Raw genomic sequence first — 25778 nt, forward strand, 5'->3', positions numbered from 1 at the left:
TGCGTTGTTGTGGTGTCTTCTGAAGCTGACTAACATTTTTGCACGGTGTGCTTGTTTCGACCAGGTTGTGGGGGGACGCCAAGCTCTTCGAGCCCACTGGAGCACTGCCAGCGTCCGACGCCACCGCAGACGAAATTGGCGAGGAATGTGGAGAGGTATCCGCGGGTGGACTCGATGAGTGGCGGGTGGCTGGGCCCGCCTGCAGGGAAACTGGGTTAGCTGGAAATGAAAGCTGCGCCCCCCCTCGCAGTCCCGAGCCCTGGTGGCGGCGCGGCGGCCGCGGTGCGCCACAGTCTCTGCGTGCAGTGTGTGCCCGCCAGGTCGACAGCGGATCCAGACACCGTGCAGACACCGCCGGACGACAGCCACCATGCTACGCACGAGGTACGCCCGCGCTTGCGGTCGCGCAGCCGATACCCCTTTACCGCTCGGCCGACACTGCTGGAATCGCAGTACTGTTCACTGGCTTCTCTCCCGATGGACGCCACATAGTGCAGTACCGCAACAATGGTCTATTGTTCTACCTCCAGTTTCAGTGCAGTGGTGTAGAGTGCCCCAGACCATCTTCAGGAGAGCTAAAAATGTGATATTTGTCATCAGAACTATTCGTGACTCCATGGCAGGCCTGTTCTCTCGGATACTACAGAAACGTAACGATTCCATTCTAACAAAAGGATCAAGTGAGAACTAAACCTCTGCTTTAGTATTAATTGTACTGATTCAGTCACTTGTGTTGAGAAGTCATACACCGCGTCTCAGAACATAAACTTTTACTGCGGAATAAACAGTACAATGACTTGTGATACAGCTCGTGATGGGCAATGTAAAATTGACCTTAATACGTTACATTTAATGACCAGTGTAAAAGAAGCAGTTACCACCTACTGAATTGTAAACTAAATTTGATTTAAAAAAACAAATCTATGGGCATTTTCGACCACCGATAAGCCATCTTTTGTTCCATTTGCATCATTTTAAAACCTATAATCTCACATTTGAATTTATCCGTGATTAGATGTGATTTGGTTGTACTCCACTTCGAAGCTTCCAAATATAATTTGTCAGGCTGTATCTACTAACTAGCGTCGTCATACTCTTGCACGTGATTACTGCGTCTGGCAGGTGGAAATGCACATCGATCCAGTCACGAAAAGCAATTATTGTAAACAATACTCGTTAATTTTGGTATGTATAGAGAATTGGAAAAGCATGCCTGATCCCAGGAGCTGGTAACCAAAACGCATTTCCTCGCTTTTCAACAATACCGTGAATTGGGAATTGTGCGATATCATTAATAAAATTATTCTTATACATACGATAGACAGGAGGTGAAAGTCAGTGGCACTTGCAGCTCCAATAAAAAAGTCTCTTTGTTATCAGTCTCCTTGCACAGCATGCGTTACTTGTTTTCGCTTCTATTTTACGTCTTCATTTTTCGATTTGTTTAGTTCCGACATGGAAATAGATACTATGTTTCGTAAATGATTCGAAGTGCTCCGTAAAACAAAAAAGGCACTACAGTCTGTAACCGCGCGACCGCTACGGTCGCAGGTTCGAATCCTGCCTCGAGCATGACTGTGCGTGAAGTCTTTAGGTTAGTTGGGTTTAAGTAGTTATAAGTTCTAGGGGACTGATGACCTCATAAGTTAAGTCCCATAGTGCTCAGAGCCATTTGAACCATTTTTTAAAACAAAGACCCAAGAGAAATGATAATTACTATGCAAAAGAAGTGAATAATTTCCTAGCATCGAATAAATTGAACACTGAAATAAACTGTATCCCCAGTATTCATAAACGTTTACCTTTTGTTGGAGTTCAGCGTCTCTTCGACAGGGCTGTCTCCAGTGATGAATTACAAGCCCACCCCTATCGTAGACGGGAGATTCACCATGCTGGGGGATTGATGAAGGCTTTTCTTGACAATTACTTGCACTGATTTGAGAATACAAAAGCCGAAACTCGCAAACATCTTTGAAACTATATGGCACACTAAAACTGTGTGCCGGTCCGGGACTCGAACTGGGAACTGAACCTTTCGCGGGCAATCTTTTTACTGGCGGAGCTGTACAGACAACACTCATGATCTGCCCTCGCATCTTTGCTTCCGCTGGATCTGCCTCTCAGTCCTAACCCGCCTGTAAATTTCAAAACATCGCAAGCTATGGCGAAGAGTGAAAGATTAATTATGGGTCGCAGACTACTATCTGGACTTAGTTTCTTCTCATTGTAAGTACGATGCTGCAACCCCACAGTTTTTGTGCAGTCATGACTCTCTGTTTCAATTTTATACTCTGAGTCAGTTTCGTGGTAAAAGCTTCCTAAATGCTGCTTTACTGAAACCTACAATAGGCGACCTTATTTATTCATTTCTAGCCGAGTGAATGCACCTAGAAACTATACTGAAGAGCCAAAGAAATTGGTACACCTGCCCCATATCGTATAGGGACCCCGCGACCGCGCAGAAGTGCCGCAACACGACGTGGCATGGACTCGACTAATGTCTGAAGTAGTGCTGGTAGGAACTGGAACCATAAATACTGCAAGGATGTCCATAACGGGGACGGAGATGTCTTCTGAACAGCACGTTGCAAGGCCTCCCACATATGCTCAATAATATTCATGACTGCAGAGTTTGATGGCCAGCGGAAGTTTTAAACTCAGAAGAGTCTTCTTGCAGCCCCTCTGCAGCAATTCTGCATGTGTGGGGTGTCGCATTGTCCTGCTGGAAATGCCCAAGTCCGTCTGAATGCGCAATGGACATAAACGAATGCAGGTGATCAGAGAGGATGCTTACGTACGTGGCACCTATCACAGTCGTTTCTAGACGTATCAGGGGCCCTATATCACTCGAACTGCGCACGCCCCACAACATAACATAGCATCCACCAGCTTGAACAGTCCCCTGCGGACATGCAAGGTCCATGGATTCATGACGGTGTCTCCAGACCTGTACATGTCCATCCGCTCGATACAATTTGAAACAAGACTCGTCCGACCAGGCAACATGTTTCCAGTCATCAACAGTCCAATGTCGGTGGTCACGCGCTCAAACGCGGCGTAAAGCTTTGTGTCGTGCAGTCATCAAGGGTACATGACCGGGCCTCCGGCTCCGAAAGCCCATATCGATGATATGGTTCGCACGCTGACATTTGTTGGTGGCCACCTCAGTACTGAAATCTGCAGCGGTTTGCGGAAGGGCTACACTTCTGCCACGTTGAACCATTCTCTTCAGTCGCCATTGGTCCCGTTCCGGCAGCATCAATGGAGAATAGATGTTTTACCAGATTCCTGATATTCCCGGTACACTCGTAAAGTGGTGGTACGGAAAAATCGCCCTTCATCGCTACCTCGGAGATGCTGTGTCCCATCGCTCGTGCTCCGACTGTAACACCATGTTCCAACTCATTGAAATCTTGATAACCTGCTATTGTAGCAGCAGTAACCGATCTAACAACAGTTCAAAAAATGGCTCTGAGCACTATGGGACTTAACATCTATGGTCATCAGTCCCCTAGAACTTAGAACTACTTAAACCTAACTAACCTAAGGACAGCACACAACACCCAGCCATCACGAGGCAGAGAAAATCCCTGACCCCGCCGGGAATCGAACCCGGGAACCCGGGCGTGGGAAGCGAGAACCCTACTAACAACAGTTGTATATAGACGTTACCGACCGCCGTGCCGTACTCTGTCTGTTCATATATCTCTGTATTTGAATACGCATGCCTTCTTTGGCGCGTCAGTGCAGAAAGCACACCGAAAATGCCTCAGATTATCTAGAAATTCTATCTATATATTTGTGTGCCGTAGTCTTTTTCAGCTGTTCAATCCATTACGAGACTCAGCTTTATTGAAATAATTATTTATCGGAATATTTTCTTTGTCCAACAGTTTACTCCTCACATAATTATTAAATGCTAACCAGCACTCTCCTCTGGCGATCTGCGGACGATTAAAAAAAGTAATAGAAATTATAGAACCAAATGTATTTTGAGATGGAAATTTGAGGCCAGCCAGAAGAGAAATTTGTCTCTGAAAAAGTGGGGAATTAACATCAAGAAAAATAAGAAACACTTGCATAAAATTCGAGCCTGAGGGAACAGTTTTTTTCTGTTATAACATTTTAAGAATTAAGGTTTCGCCATCCGTTTTATGTGAGAGCGAAGCACATTCTTACGCGGTAGGTTTCACATATTTTTACTACATAACACTGGCAATTCTTCCTGCCACAGCTACTGGAGGATAATTCTCTTAGTCCGTTATATTCTGATTCACATTAAATATTCTCCTTTAACCTGTAGCAGTCTTTCTAAATTACATAATCGGCTGAGATACCCAGAGACGCTGTAAAGCGACAAACGGCGTTCTCCTATTGCAGTGAATTGGGAAACACAGCACCGTAAAATGGTGCCCAAACGAGATCGAGAAAACCGGCTGTGACAGTTGACTCACGCTTCACGCTACAACTCGGCGGGCACATCAAAGCTCTCACTGGCCTGCCGGCCAGGAAGTGTCTGCGAATTCTCCGCCACCTTCCATTCCGCTCCTCATTGCAACATTCGACTGGAGGGTATCATCACGACTGCATATATTTCAGAAGAATGGTTTTATTCTTTCCTCACCTGGAAATTCTGTCGTTAAGGTGTGGCGTCCTTCCTTTATTAGTTAATCTCCAAGTTTGCTTTTAACTGATATTGTACACTACATTCTCAAATATTTTATCAGACTCCCGTGCGAGAATCCTAATCAGATCTTCGAGCTTGGCGTAACTTTCCTGTTCCAAACTATGTACAGAACGATTATTTTTTTTCGGCTTGCAGTTTGGCAAAAGGTTCTTTTGTTAAATTAGTGGAGGAGAAGCTATTTTAATGTCCAAATTCTTCACTTTACTTGAAATTATAGACCGGAAAAACATTTATCCTTAGGTAATTTTGAACGCTCGGCGTCCCAACCTCAAAACTGAGAACGGAGGGTATTTGTTTAGAAACAAATGCTGACGATGGCAACTTATGTCTTATGATAGTGTGAGCTTCATAACGTTATTGACGTTCGTCGGAGATACATGAATACATAAGTTTCATGATAGATAACATCAGCCATATACATATTTCATTCTGGCTACATTACGTATATGAACTGATTAACAAAAAAATTAAATTTGCATCACACAAATGAGGAAGAAAGGAAAATTAACTGAATCAAGCGAGAAGGGGCCATGCACTAGTTTTCGGGGAGAAAATGTCTATGAAGTGCGAATAATTTTATCATAAGAAGCTACGGTTTGTCTGACTACTTACAGTGACTTTACAAACTTCGGAAATATTGCAGCTTCTGAATTTCACCTTTTCTTGCGACTCAGATCGAACCTCAAATTCAGTGCGTTCTGAGCACTTATATACGCCAGATCGCACTGGAAATGTTTCTATAAAAATTTACATGTTTAAGAGAAAAAGGTCACAACCCAACGAAACACCAAGGAAAAATATTCGGAACAATTCGTTACTTACGGGTATCATGAACCCAGCCACTTAAGATCGTAACATTCTTGAACATTTGTTCTTCTCTTAGATTTAAACCATCTCTAGTGCATTCTATAGCCGCTATTCCATTCTGTGGAAACTATATGCCCTTACATTCTTAAGTTCTATCGTCGTTCAATTATTGCATTCCAATTTCTTTATATGTAATTGATAGTCAAAATGTACAGAATGTGCACCGTTTACTAATAACGTTGCGAGATACTTCAGTGCCCGCAAATTGGAAACAGTTTAATTCAATTGCACTTCTACGTCGTGTAAACAGTTGACGATAAACTTCTATAATCGCTATTTTTAATGCACGTGAATTTTAGTTATTGAGATACACAGCTAAAATGTTAATTACAAGCCAGTTTCCTGTATCATAGCAATGAAAAGTTATCAATATCAACATAGAAGTATTGTTGGAGTAGATAACGGATTCTTTCATATTTTGGAAGCAATAGGAAATATGACATAGTAAATATTTCCAAACGTATGACGATATGAAAACCCTGGTTGATTCGTATTATAGTGAATTGCTGTTGCATGTGTGGTATCACACTGCATGTAGTTCATCAAAAAATTAACCTGAAAGAGAAGTGTGGAACTGACGACGAGGTCAATCTGTATATTTAAAAGGCAACGTCCTGACTGACTGGCTCATCATCGCCCAGGCCAGACCACAAGGACAGAAACTTGAAATTTGGAAAGGGTGTTGATCTTATACTGTGTGTGTCATTTAAGAAGATATTTTTCTAAATTCCATCCCTAAGGTGGTGAAATAGGGGATGAAACGTTTTTTTTGCAAATATGTCGCTGTTAAGGCAATTTTGAAGCCTGATCTGCGGAAACTGATATTTGCTTTCTCGATCAGAAGTAAAGAAATACATGTTACGGGATTTTTGTAAATTTAACTTCTGTTGGGGTGAAATAGTGGGTAAAAGCTTCCTTTGAAAATAAATCATAATTAATGAAATACTAAAGTATTTTTAAAAGTATATCTATGAAAATTGGTGTTTGAACTGCCGGTTACAAATAAAAAATATGTATTGCAGTGTTTTTGGAAATGTTTTATGAAAACGTTACATTATAAAAATATTTATAAAGCCAAATCAGTGACAATTGGTGTTTAGCTTCTCCACGGGAATTAAAAAAAAACTGTCTATCTTCATTTTTGGAAACTCAACTCCTACGAGTGTGAAATATGAGATGAAAGCTTTAATCGAAATATGTGGCTTCTCAACTGTAAATTTAAAAAAAATGCCGATTCACCGCTTTTGGAAATTCAGCCCCTCAGAGGGTGAAATAGGGAATCAAAATTTTTTAAAAAAATATTTCGTTACATTAAAAAACATTTAAGTTAAATCTGTGAAAACCGATATGTTATTTCTCGATTAGGTATAAAGAAATATATGGTAGAGTATGAAAGTTTCTGTGGAAATACCTGCACGGAAACGCAAAAGGCATGATTAAAAAAAAACTTGGACTCCAGCTACTAGAATCACTAGCTACTAAAATCACTGTTTGGCCAGGAATGCTTCTATGGCCGTAAATAAAAGCTTAGATGTTGCAGTTTGTGAACAAGATAAAGGTTTCTTTAAAGCACAACATAAAAATCTGTGCAGACCATACAGTCTACGCGAGCGAAGCAGCGGGCGCTGAGTTAGTACAGAAGAGAGGCGGAGGACAGAGTCGTCCCTGTGGAAGGATGTGGAGGGATATCAGCCGTGCTTATCCAGAGAAACAGTCCCGTCATTTGTGTTCAGCGATTCAGAGAAACCATGGTAACCCGAAACCTGAATGACTGTGTGTACTGTCTTAACACTGCATCATCTCCCTTTGTAAAGGAGGAATAGTCTGGTGCTGCATTTTTATTTTGTATCTTACTGTAAAATGTATTATCCTATTTTAAAAATCAAGCGCAGCTTACGACTGATGGGTGCTGAACATAAACTCGACAAGTCCCCTTTGTTAAATTTTATGCCAATTTCTGTATGTTCAAATTGGATGTTATTAAACTTATCAGATCATTACGTTCTATTGCTCTGGTTGATATTTCAAGCTAGACTACAAAAGTGTGTGTTGTTATCAAAATCCCAAATTTCTTAAGCTCTTTTGTCTCTGATTTCGCTGTGTTGAATTAGTTTTGGACACTCCTGGCGAGTTTTCTTGTTATTTTCACTTTCATTGGGTCTACAAGGCACAAACTCATGCCTGTGTTTCTCTGTCTCTCTCTCCCTGTGTATGAATGTTACGAATGTATCTAAAATATTGTTATTGGCTGAACGGGAGAAAGTCAGAATAAACTAACATGAACTGTTTCTGAAATGTCACTCAAACTTTCTTACACAGTCGTAACCAATATGGGGAACTATGTAAAGATGTGATAAGGAATCCAGCAATCTCTGCATAATGAATGATTCCTTACGCTGAATTCCTTCGTGTCAAGAACAAAACCCTCAAACATACAAAAGAACTATTAATTTTTATAGGAAAGAAAATCTTCGAAATGGAACACATCGCTCGAAAAAAATAATTCGTCTGACTTAACGGTACTCTTTACCCATTCCAAACATTCTCGATACCTTCTACAAAACCACCTCGCACTACTGCGTATGCAATTTGACATTCGCATGTGATAAATGTGCTGGCAAGAAGATTAGATGGAAAGTATTGAAAACCGGATTGTGATCGAGAGATAGTGCAAGTTCAAGTTCCTCATAATTGCTGCTGTTGGCGAAAGGCAGTCCTGCAGCAGCAAGCATACTCTTCATATAATACTGTAAACAGAAAGCTGACAGAGCGGCTGCAGGAGCTCTCGCTGTTAAGTTTCTCCTCGCCCTCACTACGACCACTCCTCTTTTTGCCAATCGTAATTTAGATTCCACACCAGTGAGGTTCCTAGAAGAGCACCAACCTAATGAGCGAGGTTTATTCCCGCGAATACCTTCGAAAGGAGCCATCGAAGAAAATTTTCTCGCGAGAATTAATGTACATTTACTGTGTGCGGAAATGAGTCCGCAATTCCTCTTGAGTAAGTGTAGTGGCCAAAGGTTGATTTTTTGTCAAACACGTACACTACTTAGAGATGGTGGGTCTTGACTTTGCTAATATTCTTGTTTTTCTTGAGTTTGTCACCCAGCTACGTGCTAAAATATCATTGTTTCCAATCATCAGATAGTACGATAACCATTTCATCCCGAGCACACACTGCAGAACATGCTCGCGAAATCTAATTAATTGTTGAATAAGAACTCCTCATTCGTTATATTTCATCAGAAGCTTATTTGGTAGACAGTATAACCTTTGATTAAGTAATGACTAATTTGCCCTTCCTAACGAATATAAATCGCATATCAAATTGATAAAGGCCGCTTGACAACCATTTTATGGCTCGTCCTGTACTGAAAAAATTGAGTCACTGTTAAGACGCGTACATACCAATGAACAATGCATATTTCGTTGGAACTGTGGGAAAAATCTGTGATCAATATAAACTGAAACTTAGTTTTTCCATTGTTGCAGTATACGTCATTAGCCACACCTGGCGCGAGCAGTACCATCTATTCCACATGATGTGAACTTATATTACGTAATCAGCAGCAGACAATTGCTCGTGCAGCCCTTCTGGATGGATTACGTGAGAACTGTAGTTTACGAAATTGTTACCTTCATATAACATTTAATGGTGAAATGATATACATCATACACGAAAATTCTTGCATATGTTGTGTAACAAAAAGGTACGCCCAAATTTACAGGACACATTCACCACATGTAAAATAATTAAAATGTTATATTGGTGTGAATCCGGAAACCGCTTACTTTCATAACACATTTAATTTTCTTCAGCTGTTCGCTGTACATTAACCATGGGAAACATACACGAACGCCGTACGGAGTGGCCCGTTGTTAGAGGCGCCATGTCATGGGTTGCGCGGCCCCTCCCGCCGGCGGTTCGAATCCTCCCTCGGGCATGGGTGTGTATGTCGTCCTTAGCATAAGTTGGTTTAAATTAGATTAAGTAGTGTGTAAGTCTAGGGACCGATGACCTCAGTAAATTGGTCCCTTAGGAATTCACACACATTTGAACATACAGGAACACACCGAGCCAATGTAACATATGAAACTCTTTCTCCCATCAAATGTTCAAAATGCTCTCCGTTAGCATTGAAACTCGCATCGATTAGTCGTCACATTTAATTCTGGAGTCGGTGATGTATCGTTTGAGTATGGCGTATGGATTAACAGTTTTCCACAAGAGCTGCGCGAAGATTCTCCGCTTCTTGCACTGAGGTTTGAAATGCCCCACTGGCAAAATTCTAGTGACGGTGTACTTTGTTCGCATGCGTTCTTCATTATTAATGAGCTACCAAGAAAGAGTGTTCCGAAGTGGAAATAAAGCGTTTCTGGACCCGCGTACATTCATTAACCGTTTAAGAGAAACCGAACACACTTATGCAATGTGGAATTGACCCCTAAATGTCACGAGAGGCAGACCAGCCAGTATGAAAACAGGCGGAGAGTACTGTGTTTTTCTTAGAGAATTAGGAACACCCGAATGGTCAGTCAGGAGAGCTTAGTGATTTCGAACGTGGTCTCGTCGTTGGAAGTCACCCGAGTAACAAATCTATCAGGGACATTTCAACTGTGGATGATGTGGAAGTCAGGTAGAAACGAAAAGGTACAACCACTGCGAAACTAAAAATCGAGCAGACGTCATGTATTGACGGACAGGGACCGTCCAGCATTGCGAAGGGTGTTGGGAAAAATTGCATGAAATCAACGGAAGGAATCACTCCTGAGTCCAACTAACTCAATGACTGTTCTTAGGGATTTAAAAATAATGGTGCACAATGGTCGGTCAGTTCCTCATAACCCACACATACCTGTGAAACGTCCCCTTAGAACAATTGTACAAGACTGTGCTTATCCTGATACACAATATTTTTTTTTTTTTTTAGCGCAACACAATCTGACTTTCAGAAATCCCTACAAAAGAATGGCCCTTACTAACATTAACCTGTATCTTTCACAAATCGCTTACCTCACAAAAATCTTGGTTACTCGAACTACTGCAATACAGCGAGTGCCACTACTGCCAGCTAAATAAAGGATTCAAACTACGGAAGGCACTAACTACTGATAGGGATAGTTAGCAAATGAAAGATATTAATAGAGAACAAACAATGTATTCACCTTAATATCATCAAAAGTCATAATATATATAGGAGTTCATAACATCCATTCTTACAAATATCAAAACTCCGCCATTTCTCTCTCCACATCCATCACTGCTGGCGGCTCACCTCCAACTGCGCAACGCTACGCGCTGTTCACATCCAGCTGCTGTTGCCCAACACTACAATGGCAGACAACAATGCAAACTAGCCACAGACTGAACACAGCACAGCCAGTGATTTTCATACAGAGCGCTACGTAACGTTGCCAATAAGGAAACATAAACAGCCTACTTACACCTGTAGTCAGTGCTAAGCAAAGCGTGAGGTGGTGTAAAGACTGAAGTTACTGGGCGGTATATGACTGGAAACGAGTGGAATGATGAATCATCCTATACTTTATAGCAATGCTGTGGAAGTGTTTGGGTTTGGGAATGTCTGGAAATCGTTACCCCCAACAGAAGTACGGTGGAAGTGGAGGTAGTTTTACGATATAGGGCTGTTTTTCATGGTTAGGATGTGGTCCTCTTATTGCGCTTAAAAGTGGTACATGCGGAAGAGTATGAAGACATTTCATAGCATTATGTACTGGGTACAGTGGGTGAACAGTTCGGAGACAATGATTGTATCAGCAAGACAATGTATCCTGTCATAAACCTGCATCTGTGAAGCAACGGTCCGTGGACAATAACATTCCCGACATGAAGATAATGAAAGATCTTTGGGATCGTTTCAGCTCTTGAGGAAGAGTGAACAACCATTCCTCCACAGACATTCAGACAGCTCACTGAATGTGACCGCGGCAAAGTCTCCATATTAATGTGCTCGGATAGCTTTCCTCAAATAGAGTGCATCGTTTTTCTTCTTCACTGACTTTGTTTCGCACGTGTTTATTACACTCTTTACTTTCATGAGGAGGATGAACAGATTTCATGCGGACCTTCACAAAAGCAACAATCCCTGCCTAAGGCATTCATCTAATGACAATCCTCTACGTCTCAACTGGGCAAGCTAGCCGCTGTTGGCGAGTGGGCTTTATCGAGGCGCTAATTCTGTCCCACACCCTCTTCTCCCTCCCCTCTTTTTTTAAATATTTTTTTTTGTATTTATTGAGAGGATATTACACCTGCGTAGTTCAATTGGAGATTACAGTAACATGTTGCACTACAGCTCCAAGAGACATAAATATTAGATTCCTGATTTTAGATGGAGGTTTGTTTGCCCTTTTGCGATCTGTAAATTTTGGAATCGCTTTCAAATTTGAATTTTTGGTCGAATTTCTGCTTCGTCTGCCTAATATTCCGGGCGTGTCATTGTCGGCGGTGTTTTTCTCGTTCTCCAACGTGATGGTTTCGTCGGCAGGGATCCCGACGGAGCCCTGTCAGCAATGTCTCCTCCCGACTATTCGGTGGTGTTTATCTTTGTTCGCTTTAGATGCGAATGGGGCAACTTGCAAGTCCCTGTCCGCCAGTAAATGAGGTCTTCCTAGTATTCGCTTAGCCGCCGTTGTTCCTTTTCACTTCCCCTCGACATTCACATCAACTTTGTAAGCTTTCGGTTTGAGTTTGTATCTAGCTCTGTAGAAGAGGATAGTAATACACACCGGAAGTGCTAAATGGATGGATGAGTTTATCAGACTTCCTCCGATGACTCGCCCTAACTTTTCCGGTTCCACTGAAACCGGCATGACTCTTGCCCAAGTCCGAGTCTCGGATTGCAGCATTTGCAACGATCAGAGTCTGCATCTTCCCCACCCCTCCCTCTCCTCTTTCTGCCGCCGTATGTTGCTATGTTCTCCGTGACGGTTTAAATATCTGGAATATATCTGTCTTTAACGATTCTTCCTACCTCTTCTTGTTTATACATACAGGGGTTGGACATAATTATGTAAACAACGAGAGAGAGTATGCGCTGAGTGATCGTAACGGATGACAATTGAAGAGAACTGTGACGAAAAATAGCGGGACTACAGCTGCAAAAGTCACTGCAATACTGAATGTCGCACTCGCGAACGCTGTCAGCACCGAAACAACACTCAGTGACTTTCATAAGCAGGGAGTTTTAGGGTGAGCTGGGTTCCAAAATCACTCACCAGTTATGCAGATGCCCGTTACAGCAAAGCGCGTTGCCGAAGTCATTTATTCGGAAGAATCTGGTTGCACACTGTTTCCAAAGCGTGAAACATGGCAGGATTTCGGTGATCACATGGGCACCCATCTCGTGGTGTTCTATGGGCCTCATGGTTACTGTGAAATATCGCATTACTGCCAAGGACTGTACGACCTGTTTGGCTGAATGTCCAACCCATGGCACAAAGATTGTTCCCAAAGGGTGCTGCTGTGTTCCCAGACGATGGGGCTCTCGTTCGCACAGCTCGCACCGTCCTGGACTTGTTCATTCAGCATGAGGATGAATTGTCGCATCTCCCCTGGCACAACAGTAACCAGGTCTCAGTAACACTGATCTTTTGTGATCGACATCGGAGAAGCGGATGAATGATCACTATCCACCTTCATCATCGTTACCTGGAGTTGCCACTTTTTCCCAGGAAGACTGATATAAGATTCCCTTGAAAAACACTCAGGATCTGTTTTTATCCATTCCTAAATGAGTGGAAGCCATTTTGAATGTCAATAGGTTTTCTACAACGTATTAGGCACGGTAATGTGTTGTGCCTTTAGTGTTTCCATATTTTTGTCTATCCGCTGTAACTGGCTGGTATTGCTTGACTCAATATTAAATTATTTTCTGGAATAATCATGACCTACCTCTAGGTGCTGTATTATCAACATACCAAAAACTATTAGTCGAATGGAATTGTCTTCCAATCACATGTGACAGTACAGTCCATACACAGTTTCCTGCAGGAGCTTCTGTCCCTCCACTTCCTCTCACCAGTTCCTTTTCTTTACTTCTCTGACTTATCAGTCACTGTCGGCTATTTTTCGTCAAAAAGAAATGCCTGGCGACTGACTAGTGATGCCCAGGATGAACGGTCAAGGGCTGAGGTCTCTGAGTTGTTAACTTTAATATGACACATCTTCATATCAGCTTTAATTACATCCCAAACATCGTTTGCCCACCCTTCAACTCAGAGTAAAACATTTGTTCAGGAATGCGAGTTCTGGACACGAAAACGACATGCTCTGCTCGTAGTAAGTGGCGACTTAACACCATCATCTCTAGACTTGATGTATGTGCCTCTTAAAGGATGCTGACACTTGTACGTCTGCCCTGTCACGTTATATGCAGAATCGCCCTTAGGCATCGATGATGCTCCAGTTTTGTAAGATGCCATCTGCAAAATGTCCAGGATTCAGATCCATAAAGCAGAATGGGAATTACAACTCAACCGGACACGAGAATCTTCGTTGGAGCACTGACACTGCGACTGTCAAACACTCCACATCACAGTCTGGCAAAGGACGCTGCAGCACAGTTGATTATGTATTCAGTTCCCGAATCTCTATGTGCACTTGACGAGAGGATGCTGTCAAGGCGAGGAAATGTGCTAACCACTTTCAGAGTCACTCTGTCGCTGATGAAGCTGATATTTGTTTGTCTTTCACCTTGCTGGTTGGTGAAGTATCTGTGTTTTGCTAGTATTCAGATTGGGACCAATTCTTTTTGTATTCTCCAGAGAAGCTATCACTGAGCTACATCAGCATACTGTAAATCGACCAATATTGTAGAAAATGTTAGAGTTCCTGCTTTTAAACGGTCCAGGTAAAATAGATGCCGTTCCTTCTGTAACTTAGCTCTATACCTCGAGGAAGATCATCTTTGACTAATTGTGTGTCAGCGGCAGCATACAAGGAAAGTAATGTGGTGGCAATCAAACACCCTTGCTTGACACCGATATTGATATGGAATGGCTCACCAATAGAGTCGTTACCAATGATAGTTCCTACATCTAGAGCTAAAATCTTCCGTAAAGCTTCACGGTTTACGGATTCAAATGCCTTAGTGAGGTAAATAAAGACGATGTAAAGAGGTCTATTTTGTTCCCTGGATTTCTTCTAACGCCGAGGAGCTGCGGATGTCAAATCTGTGGTTTCTATAGAAGGCCTCTGGTAGTAATCTCTCTTCCTCAAATACGGATACGGCACGTTTTGCTAGAATTCTAGTAATTTGCCTTCCTAGACTAGACAGCAAAGATATTTCGCGGTAGTTAGTGCGGTCTGTGCGATCTCCTTTTCTAAAAGTGTGTGTACTGTAACGTTATCTGTCATAGATCTGCGGTCTTGATTAATTTCTCTGCCTCAGACATAAACCTACCACGATACAAATCAGTAGATGTGATGTACATGTACAGACGAACAATGATTTCAATTTCAGGAAGCAAGTCAACAAAGCATTGGTCCACTTCTGACCCTTATGCAAATAGTGTTGTTGGCATTGATCGAGCTGTTGCATCCCCTCCTCAGGGATGTTGTTGTTGTTGTTGTGGTCTTCAGTCCTGAGACTGGTTTGATGCAGCTCTCCATGCTACTCTATCCTGTGCAAGCTTTTTCATCTCCCAGTACCTACTGCAACCTACATCCATCTGAATCTGCTTAGTGTATTCATCTCTTGGTCTCCCTCTACGATTTTTACCCTCCACGCTGCCCTCCAATACTAAATTGGTGATCCCTTGATGCCTCAGAACATGTCCTACCAACCGATCCCTTCTTCTGGTCAAGTTGTGCCACAAACTTCTCTTCTCCCCAATCCTATTCAATACTTCCTCATTAGTTATGTGATCTACCCATCTAATCTTCAGCATTCTTCTGTAGCACCACATTTCGAAAGCTTCTATTCTCTTCTTGTCCAAACTATTTATCGTCCATGTTTCACTTCCATACATGGTGACTACACTCCATACGAATACTTTCAGAAATGACTTCCTGACACTTAAATCAATACTGGATGTTAACAAATTTCTCTTCTTCAGAAACGCTTTCCTTGCCATTGCCAGCCTACATTTTATATCCTCTCTACTTCGACCATCATCAGTTATTTTGCTCCCCAAATAGCAAAACTCCTTTACTACTTTAAGTGCCTCATTTCCTAATCTAATTCCCTCAGCATCACCCGACTTAATTAGACTACATTCCATTATCCTTGTTTTGCTTTTGTTGATGTTCATCTTATATCCTCCTTTCAAGACACTGTCCATTCCATTCAACTGCTCTTCCAAGTCCTTTGCTGTCTCTGACAGAATTACAATGTCATCGGCAAACCTCAAAGTTTTTATTTCTTCTCCATGAATTTTAATACCTACTCCTAATTTTTCTTTTGTTTCCTTTACTGCTTGCTCAATATACAGATTGAACAACATCGGGGAGAGGCTACAACCCTGTCTTACTCCCTTCCCAACCACTGCTTCCCTTTCATGTCCCTCGACTCTTATAACTGCCATCTGGTTTCTGTACAAATTGTAAATAGCCTTTCGCTCCCTGTATTTTACCCCTGCCACCTTTAGAATTTGAAAGAGAGTATTCCAGTCAACATTGTCAAAAGCTTTCTCTAAGTCTACAAATGCTAGAAACGTAAGTTTGCCTTTCCTTAATCTTTCTTCTAAGATACGTCGTAAGGTCAGTATTGCCTCACGTGTTCCAGTGTTTCTACGGAATCCAAACTGATCTTCCCCGAGGTTGGCTTCTACTAGTTTTTCCATTCGTCTGTAAAGAATTCGTGTTAGTATTTTGCAGCTGTGACTTATTAAGCTGATAGTTCGGTAATTTTCACATCTGTCAACACCTGCTTTCTTTGGGATTGGAATTATTATATTCTTCTTGAAGTCTGAGGGTATTTCGCCTGTTTCATACATCTTGCTCACCAGATGGTAGAGTTTTGTCACGACTGGCTCTCCCACGGCCGTCAGTAGTTCCAATGGAATATTGTCTACTCCGGGGGCCTTGTTTCGACTCAAGTCTTTCAGTGCTCTGTCAAACTCTTCACGCAGTATCATATCTCCCATTTCATCTTCATCTACATCCTCTTCCATTTCCATAATATTGTCCTCAAGTACATCGCCCTTGTATAGACCCTCTATATACTCCTTCCACCTTTCTGCTTTCCCTTCTTTGCTTAGAACTGGGTTTCCATCTGAGCTCTTGATATTCATACAAGTCGTTCTCTTATCTCCAAAGGTCTCTTTAATTTTCCTGTAGGCGGTATCTATCTTACCCCTAGTGAGATAGGCCTCTACATCCTTACATTTGTCCTCTAGCCGTCCCTGCTTAGCCATTTTGCACTTCCTGTCGATCTCATTTTTGAGACGTTTGTATTCCTTTTTGCCTGTTTCACTTACTGCATTTTTATATTTTCTCCTTTCATCAATTAAATTCAGTATTTCTTCTGTTACCCAAGGATTTCTACTAGCCCTCGTCTTTTTACCTACTTGAGCCTCTGCTGCCTTCACTACTTCATCCCTCAAAGCTACCCATTCTTCTTCTACTGTATTTATTTCCCCCATTCCTGTCAATTGCTCCCTTATGCTCTCCCTGAAACTCTGTACAACCTCTGGTTCTTTTAGTTTATCCAGGTCCCATCTCCTTAAATTCCCACCTTTTTGCAGTTTCTTCAGTTTTAATCTACAGGTCATAACCAATAGATTGTGGTCAGAGTGCACATCTGCCCCTGGAAATGTCTTACAATTTAAAACCTGGTTCCTAAATCTCTGTCTTACCATTATATAATCTATCTGATACCTTTTAGTATCTCCAGGGTTCTTCCATGTATACAACCTTCTTTCATGATTCTTAAACCAAGTGTTAGTTATGATTATGTTGTGCTCTGTGCAAAATTCTACAAGGCGGCTTCCTCTTTCATTTCTGTCCCCCAATCCATATTCACCTACTATGTTTCCTTCTCTCCCTTTTCCTACACTCGAATTCCAGTCACCCATGACTATTAAATTTTCGTCTCCCTTCACAATCTGAATAATTTCTTTTTTTTTTTTTCATCATACGTTTCTTCAATTTCTTCGTCATCTGCAGAGCTAGTTGGCATATAAACGTGTACTACTGTAGTAGGTGTGGGCTTCGTATTTATCTTGGCCACAATAATGCGTTCACTATGCTGTTTGTAGTAGCTTACCCGCATTCCTATTTTCCTATTCATTATTAAACCTACTCCTGCATTACCCCTATTTGATTTTGTGTTTATAACCCTGTAGTCACCTGACCAGAAGTCTTGTTCCTCCTGCCACCGAACTTCACTAATTCCCACTATATCTAACTTCAACCTATCCATTTCCCTTTTTAAATTTTCTAACCTACCTGCCCGATTAAGGGATCTGACATTCCACGCTCCGATCCGTAGAACGCCAGTTTTCTTTCTCCTGATAACGACATCCTCTTGAGTAGTCCCCGCCCGGAGATCCGAATGGGGGACTATTTTACCTCCGGAATATTTTACCCAAGAGGACGCCATCATCATTTAATCATACAGTAAAGCTGCATGCCCTCGGGAAAAATTACGGCTGTAGTTTCCCCTTGCTTTCAGCCGTTCGCAGTACCAGCACAGCAAGGCCGTTTTGGTTATTGTTACAAGGCCAGATCAGTCAATCATCCAGACTGTTGCCCTTGCAACTACTGAAAAGGCTGCTGCCCCTCTTCAGGAACCACACGTTTGTCTGGCCTCTCAACAGATACCCCTCCGTTGTGGTTGCACCTACGGTACGGCTATCTGTATCGCTGAGGCACGCAAGCCTCCCCACCAACGGCAAGGTCCATGGTTCATGGGGGGAGGTCCTCAGGGATATCGTGCCAAATTCTGTCCAATTGGCGCGTTAGATCGTCAAAACCCCGAGGTAGTTGGACTACCCTGCCCACACTTCTCCAATTCCTGCCTGGAATTCTCAACGGGGGAAAGATACGATGACCTTCCTGGCCAATGTAGGGTTTGACAAGTATGAAGACAAGCAGTAGAAAATCTCGCTTTCTGAAATGTAAGCCCAGAATGGATTGCCATGAAGGGCAACAAAACAGGGCATATAATATCGTCAACGTACTGTTGTGCTGTAAGGATGCCTGGATGGCACCAGAGAGGTCCCGCTAAGAAAAGATATGGCACCCTAGATCATCAGTGCTGGTGGGCCCGAGTCACGTTGATATTATACCGCTGTCTGGGATATCACCAGACATGTCTTCCAGCTGACATCTCGTTGATTGTATGGAAACGCGCTGTGTAATGGTGGGACATCAACTCGACTGTCACCCGCCAGCCAGGAGTAATGGCTATACTTCGCCGATATTCTACGCCTCATTTTGTTTCCATCCGTGGCAAGATATCCTGGGCTTACATTTCAGCAAGATGATGCCCGTTCGTACTCGTCGAACGTTTCTGCGGCTTTTCTTCGTCTTGCCAAACCCAATCTTGGCCAGCAAGGTCACCTGATCTCTTCCCAGCTGAGAGCGTTTGGAGCATTAAGGAAGGGTCCTCCAACCATCTCGAGGTTTTGGCGATCTAACATGCCAGATGGACAGAATTTGACACTATATCCCTCAGGAGGTCATGTAGCAACTCTATCAGTCAATGCTAAGCCGAATAATCGATTACGTAAGGGCCAGAGATGAACCAATGCGATACTGACTTCCTCAATTTGTGAAGCGTGTTACTTTGATAAAATTAGTAGGTGCTGTTACCGACGAACGAACTCCGTTCGTAATAGGAACAGAAACGTCCTTCGCGTTAGGTTCAGGAGAGATTCATTGAGAAGCAGGCGCGATTCCAAAACAGACTTTCACTATTAGGCACTAAGTGAATGTGGGCAGTTCGCGGGAGAGGAGAAGTGTGCGGCTTTCTCGTGGCGTGCCTCGTATTTCACGAGACTGGCGCGCGGCGGCCAGCGGCCTGCTGGGTAATTACTGGGCCCCACTGACCGTAGGCCAGGGAGAAAGTGCTGGGCCGCGCTGGACACTCCGGCAGACACCTGCGGCGTTTCTCTCCGTGTTTAGGACCGCCGCGTGACGCAACAAGGCCGCCAGTGGCGTCACAGCTCCGCCACACGTGGACGCCTTTCCATCACTTGTCTGCCGCACGCACACCATAAAAAGGCCAGTAGAGATGGAGGTATCAGGCTCCTGCACCACACACGGTGATTAGGTGAACGTAGTTAAAAGAGAAAAATGGAGGTTGGGTTAAAAAGCTAACAATTTTACTTGTACCCTTGTGGATGATGCAGGCTACTCTGTATAGTCTGTTTGATGAGCAATACCAATCTGAATGTAGCGACCTATTTCAGAGAGTGTTCGTGTTATATTGGATGCAAACGGACTCTGGAACTTTTAGCTGCTACGTCCTAAGTCTATAACTTGCTCAAGACAGGACACAAACTCCACAGCTGGCAGCAGACTTGTGTGAATTTCTTTAGCCCATTTCTCGCAGGCCGGTCAGAGTGGCCGTGCGGTTCTGGGCGCTACAGTCTGGAGCCGAGCGACCGCTACGGTCGCAGGTTCGAATCCTGCCTCGGGCATGGATGTGTGTGATGTCCTTAGGTTAGTTAGGTTTAATTAGTTCTAAGTTCTAGGCGACTGATGACCTCAGAAGTTAAGTCGCATAGTGCTCAGAGCCAGAGCCATTTCTCGCAACAAGTCAGAAAGCCATACTGTAGGAGTGTAGCAGTGTTAAGCTAAAGAGTGCACTTATATATTCGTTACATAATTTAAAAAATTTACTATCTGAAACACCCTAACTGATAGAAGGTTGAAGAAGGAATGCTAAAAAACAAGAATGTATGATGTAAATTGAAGGTTGGGGGGAAGGGGGGAGGGGGAGGAGAAAGGAAACGAAAGGGAAAGAACTAATCATATCATCTGCATCGGTGCTTTATGCAGAGTCAACAGAGACGAGTGAAAAAGTATGCCAGACAGGGACTCGAATTCGAAATCTCCTGCTTACGAAGCAGCAGCGTTAACCATTGTGCTACCCAGACACAGCGCTTGTCACAAATGCAGGAGGTATCTAGGCACGCTACCCAGCCAATCCATATCCCCCCTTGGCACCACCTATCCGCAGTCCTCGTCCATGTCCTCCACGCGGTGGTCAAATGTAAAAGTACATCCGCCCATTGAGGTGAATTGATTATATGAATGCTTCTGGATGTGTCTGAAAGAACAGACACCATCGTTCATATAAAAGGATATATATAATAAAGAGCGCCAATTGTAAGTACTCTTATTCAGACTATACTTTTAAGGTAACGATATATTTAAGCTTCGTACAAAACATTGGTTTTCATGTCAACTTTTGGTACGAAACTATTTACCCCCACGACAAAATTAGTTTGTTCTCTTTTCAAATTACCTACGGAGTGTTAGGACGAACCGACACAACTGAAAAGTTTAAGCGAGAATGAAAACTGTCGCATGCTTTCGTCATTCTCCAAAGAACAGATAACTCGTCTGCCCAAATATGTACATTCGATCAGAAGTACCCGGATATCTATCAGCGGACAGCAATATCGGGCTTGTAACAGCTTGAACTTTGCTGCGGATAGTTTCAGTGACGTGTTTGTGGAGGAATTCTCCGTCAACAGCCGAAAGAATTAGCCACTCTCCAGTGGTGTCAATCTTTACACAATCTCAAGCTTTCCTTAACATTGACTAAAGGAATGTGTGGCATATGAAGAGCTGCTGACAGTTGGAACCCATTCCTTTTAACTCCCTAGCCAACAGTCGTTGTACTAGCCGTATTGCTGGCAGCACTTTGGAACTTAAGAGTGACTCCTTCCGCTGATTTCATGCGATTTTTGACAACCATCCTCTGCAATGTTCGAATGTCCCTGTCCGTCGATACATAAGTTCCTCCTGGTCTTGGTTTAGCTAGGGTTGTTCCTTCGCATCTCCACTTCAAGTCACATCACCAACAGTCGACTTGGGTAGCTTTGGAAGGGTTGAAATGTTCCCGACGCATCTGTTATCAGGGTGGCATGCAGTGTCTAGTCCACGTTCGAAGATACTGAGCTCTCCCGACCGATAGATTCTCCTGTTACAGCTTCCCAACTGACAACACAGTACTCCAGCCTCCTTTCATACAGGCGGCTCGGTCTCTCCTGACATCTAGTCGTCATTAGATATGCGTGTCTATATCTACATCTATTTCATTACCCTGCAATTCAGAATTAAGTGCCCGGCAGAGGGTTCACCAACCACCTTCAAGCCTTTTCTCTATCGTTCATCTCTCGAACAGCGCGCGAGAAAAACGAACACTTAAATATTTCCGTGCGAGCTGTGACTTCTCTTACTTTACTACAGTGATCATTTCTCCCTACGTAGGTGGGTGCCAACTAAATATTTTCGCATTCTAAGGAGAAAGCTGGTGATTGAAACTTCATGAGAATATCCTGCCGCAACGAGCAACACCTTTGTTTTAGTAATTGGCTCCCCAATTCGCGTATCTAATCCGTGACACACTCCCCTATTTCGCGATAGTACAAAACGAGTTGCCCTTCTCTGGACAATTTCGATATCCTCCGTCAATCGTATCTGATGCGGAGTCCACAAAGCACAACAATACATCAGAAGAGGGGGACAAGCGTAATGTGATCAGTCTCTTTAGACATGTTACATTTTCTAAGTGTTCTTCCAATAAATTGTAGTCTTTGGTTTGCTTTCCTAACAACGTTATTTATGTAACCTTACCAATATATTATTCGTAATTGTACTCCCAAAATATTTAGCTGAATTTACAACCTTTAGATTTGTTTGATTTATCGTGTACCTAAAATTTTGCGGATTTCTTTTATTATTCATGTGGATGATTTCAAAATTTTTATTGTTTTGAGTAAATTCCCATTTTTCACACCTACCGGCATCTTGTCTTTGATAATCTGGAGACTTTATAAGACGATAAATGGCAGCATCGCCTACAAATAATCTAAGCGGGCTGCTCAGATTGTCTTCTAAATCGTTTATGTAGATCAGGAACAGCAGAGAGCCTCTAACACTTCTTTGGGGAACGCCAGATATTGCCTTCGTTTTACTCGATGACTTTCCGTCGGTTACTATGAACTGTGACCTTTTTGACAGGAAATCATGAATCCAGTCGCACAGCTGAGACGATACTCCATAGTCACACAATTTGATTAGAAGTCGCTTGTGAGGAACGGTGTAAAAATCCTTCTGGAAATCTAAAAATATGGAATCCATTTTACATCCCCGATCGATCGCGGACATTACTTCGTAAGAATAAAAAGTGACTTGTGTCTCACAAGAACAACATTTTCTGAATCCATGCTCACTGTGAGTAAATCGGTTTCTTCAAGATAGTCCATAATGTTTCAGCACAGTATACGCTCCAAAATCCCACTGTATATCGACGTTAGCTATACGGGTCTGTAATTCAGCGGATTACCCGTATTTCTTTGCTTGGGTATTGGTGTGACTTGTGCTACTTTCCAGTCTTTAGGTACGATACTTTCAATCAGGTAGTTTTTTTACGCGGAATTTGGGTAGTGAGATCAATGGACCCACGCTCGACCTTTAATAAATTGCGAAGTTTGTCTCCTAACGATAGTAAAGAATCCCTTAGGATAAAATCCAGGGTGGGAGCCCATGCCCGGAAATGTTATCCAATGACGCTACAGACAAATTTAGTTGTGTTCTAAACACTTGACGAGGTCGTCCGATACGCCAGCGTCATTTATACCCACAGTGATAGTCAATCATGAATTACACTTTAAAATTGTAGGAATGTGGTATGCGCCATGACAAATTTTAAACGTTATGCCTGAAGATGACCTCGAGGTTGAAAATAGCTACAGATTAAGCAAGCAGAATAAAAATTTAGCCACTTCTGTGTTTTTGTTTTTACAGAAAAATATATTTTAAGAATGCTGTGACGCATGTTTTTAAGTAAATTCCCATCGTGTTTGAAACCGTTTGTCATTGACGCAGCGTAACACTCGTCGACGACTTGGGTCGACTACAATCTTTTCACTAGCGTTGTTTTTAGACTTTTGTAATGCACGTGGTTGGTACACCGTTCCTTGTAGACATGTCGGGCAGTCAGCGTTGAAACACTAATCGGGCATATTCATTCACCACGTGGTCATGGGGACGTCCAAACACAGTAGTTTCTTTATGCCATTCTGACACGCCTCCACGTCGACGTCTACTGCGCTGATTCCATACAACCGACTTGCACACACACCGCTTAACGTCAGTGGTGGTGGGCCACATGAGCGCCTAATACCATTTCTATACCATACACTGCACCCCAAAGCGGCTACAATGTTCTTTTAAGGGGTGAATAATATTTTGTCCGGCGAGCTTACTTGTTTATACTCCACGGTATATATTACGCTGAAGCTTATCAATAAATGGAAATACTGAATATCCCCTTTTCAAAAATTTTCTTCTCATGTAACGTGTGCTTTATATATCGTATTCAACTGCTAACCAATTAACTGCAGCTGAGTAATAAAGTAAGTTATGAAATTTGCGTAACATGAAGCGCGAAGTTTGACTTGAAATATCAACGAAATGGAATACTCCTCAACTCGATAGAAAATAACTGTTTAATATTATCAGCACTGTTCTCTTTAAGTTACCCTACTTAATAAGCTCAAAACTTGAAAATTCTGTGTACTATTTGACACAAGAATGCAAAATGAGATGTGCTCTGAAATAAAAGTAACTTACCTTATTCCCAGCGTGTCCTGTGTCTGCATACTGACGTCCGCAAAAGCAAATTGAAATCAGCAAATACAGTAGCTAAAGACAAATAATCTACTTACCACAAATTTTGTTTTTTTGCTTGTCATAAACAATCTGTGACTTCGAGTGGTGTAAGCTGCAGTGCACGCACGACAAAATTTTTATATCTTCGCCGGCCGTGTGGACGAGCGGTTCTAGGCGCTTCAGTCCGGAACCGCGCTGCTGTTACGGTCGCAGTTTCGAATCCTGCCTCGGGCATGGATGTGTGTGATGTCCTTATGTTAGTTAGGTTTAAGTAGTTCTAAGTCTAGGGGACTGATGACATCAGATGTTAAGCCCCACAGCGCTCAGAGCCATTTGAACCATTTTTATATCTTCAGTATCTTCAGCTTACTACAAAATATTCAAAACTTTACTTATTATGATGGAGGAGAGTTTTACTTTAAAGAAAGTCGTTCTTGAAAAATTAAACTCTGATTATTGTCAAATAAAACTGTACAACATAGGAAAACCGTAACAATTACGAATTTCTTACACAAAAAAAAATTACAGACGTTCCAATCAGTTCCGTTAATTGTGACATAATGGAAACAAAGAGATCAAATTGACACTTATCATGAATGTTATTAGTTATCTAATGGACAAGGATTTCCGTCAGTTAATATTTCTGCCCAACAAACGTTTCATTCTTGTACATGCATTACGTACCTCGAAAACCTCCAAAAAGTCTTCTCCATCAGTAGAGTCAATAACGTACGTTTACAAACAAGTTTGCAGCTCCATAATTAAGTATTCCAGATTCACAAATATCAAATCTCCTTCTCTAAGAACTCAACTGCTCTCTACTACGCTCCAAATAAGAATGTCCCAGTGCTGCACAACTGACGGGCGAGCAAACGAACCGCAGATAAACACAGTGTCAGGGATCTTGTTCGCTACCGGTGCTGCGCGATTATTCATCTTTGTCCCAGTCAGTAACGAGGAGTTATTTACAACGGCAGAGCCCGCATCTCGTGGTCGTGCGGTAGCGTTCTCGCTTCCCACGCCCGGGGTCCCGGGTTCGATTCCCGGCGGGGTCAGGGATTTTCTCTGCCTCGTGATGGCTGGGTGTTGTGTGATGTCCTTAGGTTAGTTAGGTTTAAGTAGTTGTAAGTTCTAGGGGACTGATGACCATAGATGTTAAGTCCCATAGTGCTCAGAGCCATTTGAACCATTTTACAACGGCAGAAAACATGTGAAAACCTTATAGCCCCAGATGCCATTTTTTAATCACAAGGACAGACTTGTGACTAATACTGAGGACATAACACTGGCTATCAATTTCAGGGTTTCAAGGGAGGTACCGACGCCAGTCGCAATTGGCCGTTGAAAGATTGACTGGCGAAACTTCAAAATTTATGCTGCACGAGGACACTAACCAGAATTTCCCAC

At 42.6% G+C, this 25778-nt stretch overlaps 1 protein-coding gene across 1 annotated transcript in view; it reads left to right on the forward strand.

Moving 5' to 3' along the window:
- Window positions 1-333: 333 nt before the first annotated feature.
- Window positions 334-25778, forward strand: part of LOC124795817 (peroxidase-like) — a 285537-nt gene continuing 260092 nt past the window's right edge. Inside the window, exon 1 of the mRNA XM_047259901.1 lies at window positions 334-384. Within this exon, the coding sequence (XP_047115857.1) occupies window positions 371-384 (14 nt within the window). The 5' untranslated portion in view covers window positions 334-370. The remainder of the gene's footprint in view (window positions 385-25778) is intronic.

This window comes from Schistocerca piceifrons, chromosome 1 (assembly GCF_021461385.2).
Source record: "Schistocerca piceifrons isolate TAMUIC-IGC-003096 chromosome 1, iqSchPice1.1, whole genome shotgun sequence".
In the NCBI taxonomy this organism is placed as follows: Eukaryota; Metazoa; Arthropoda; class Insecta; order Orthoptera; family Acrididae; genus Schistocerca; species Schistocerca piceifrons.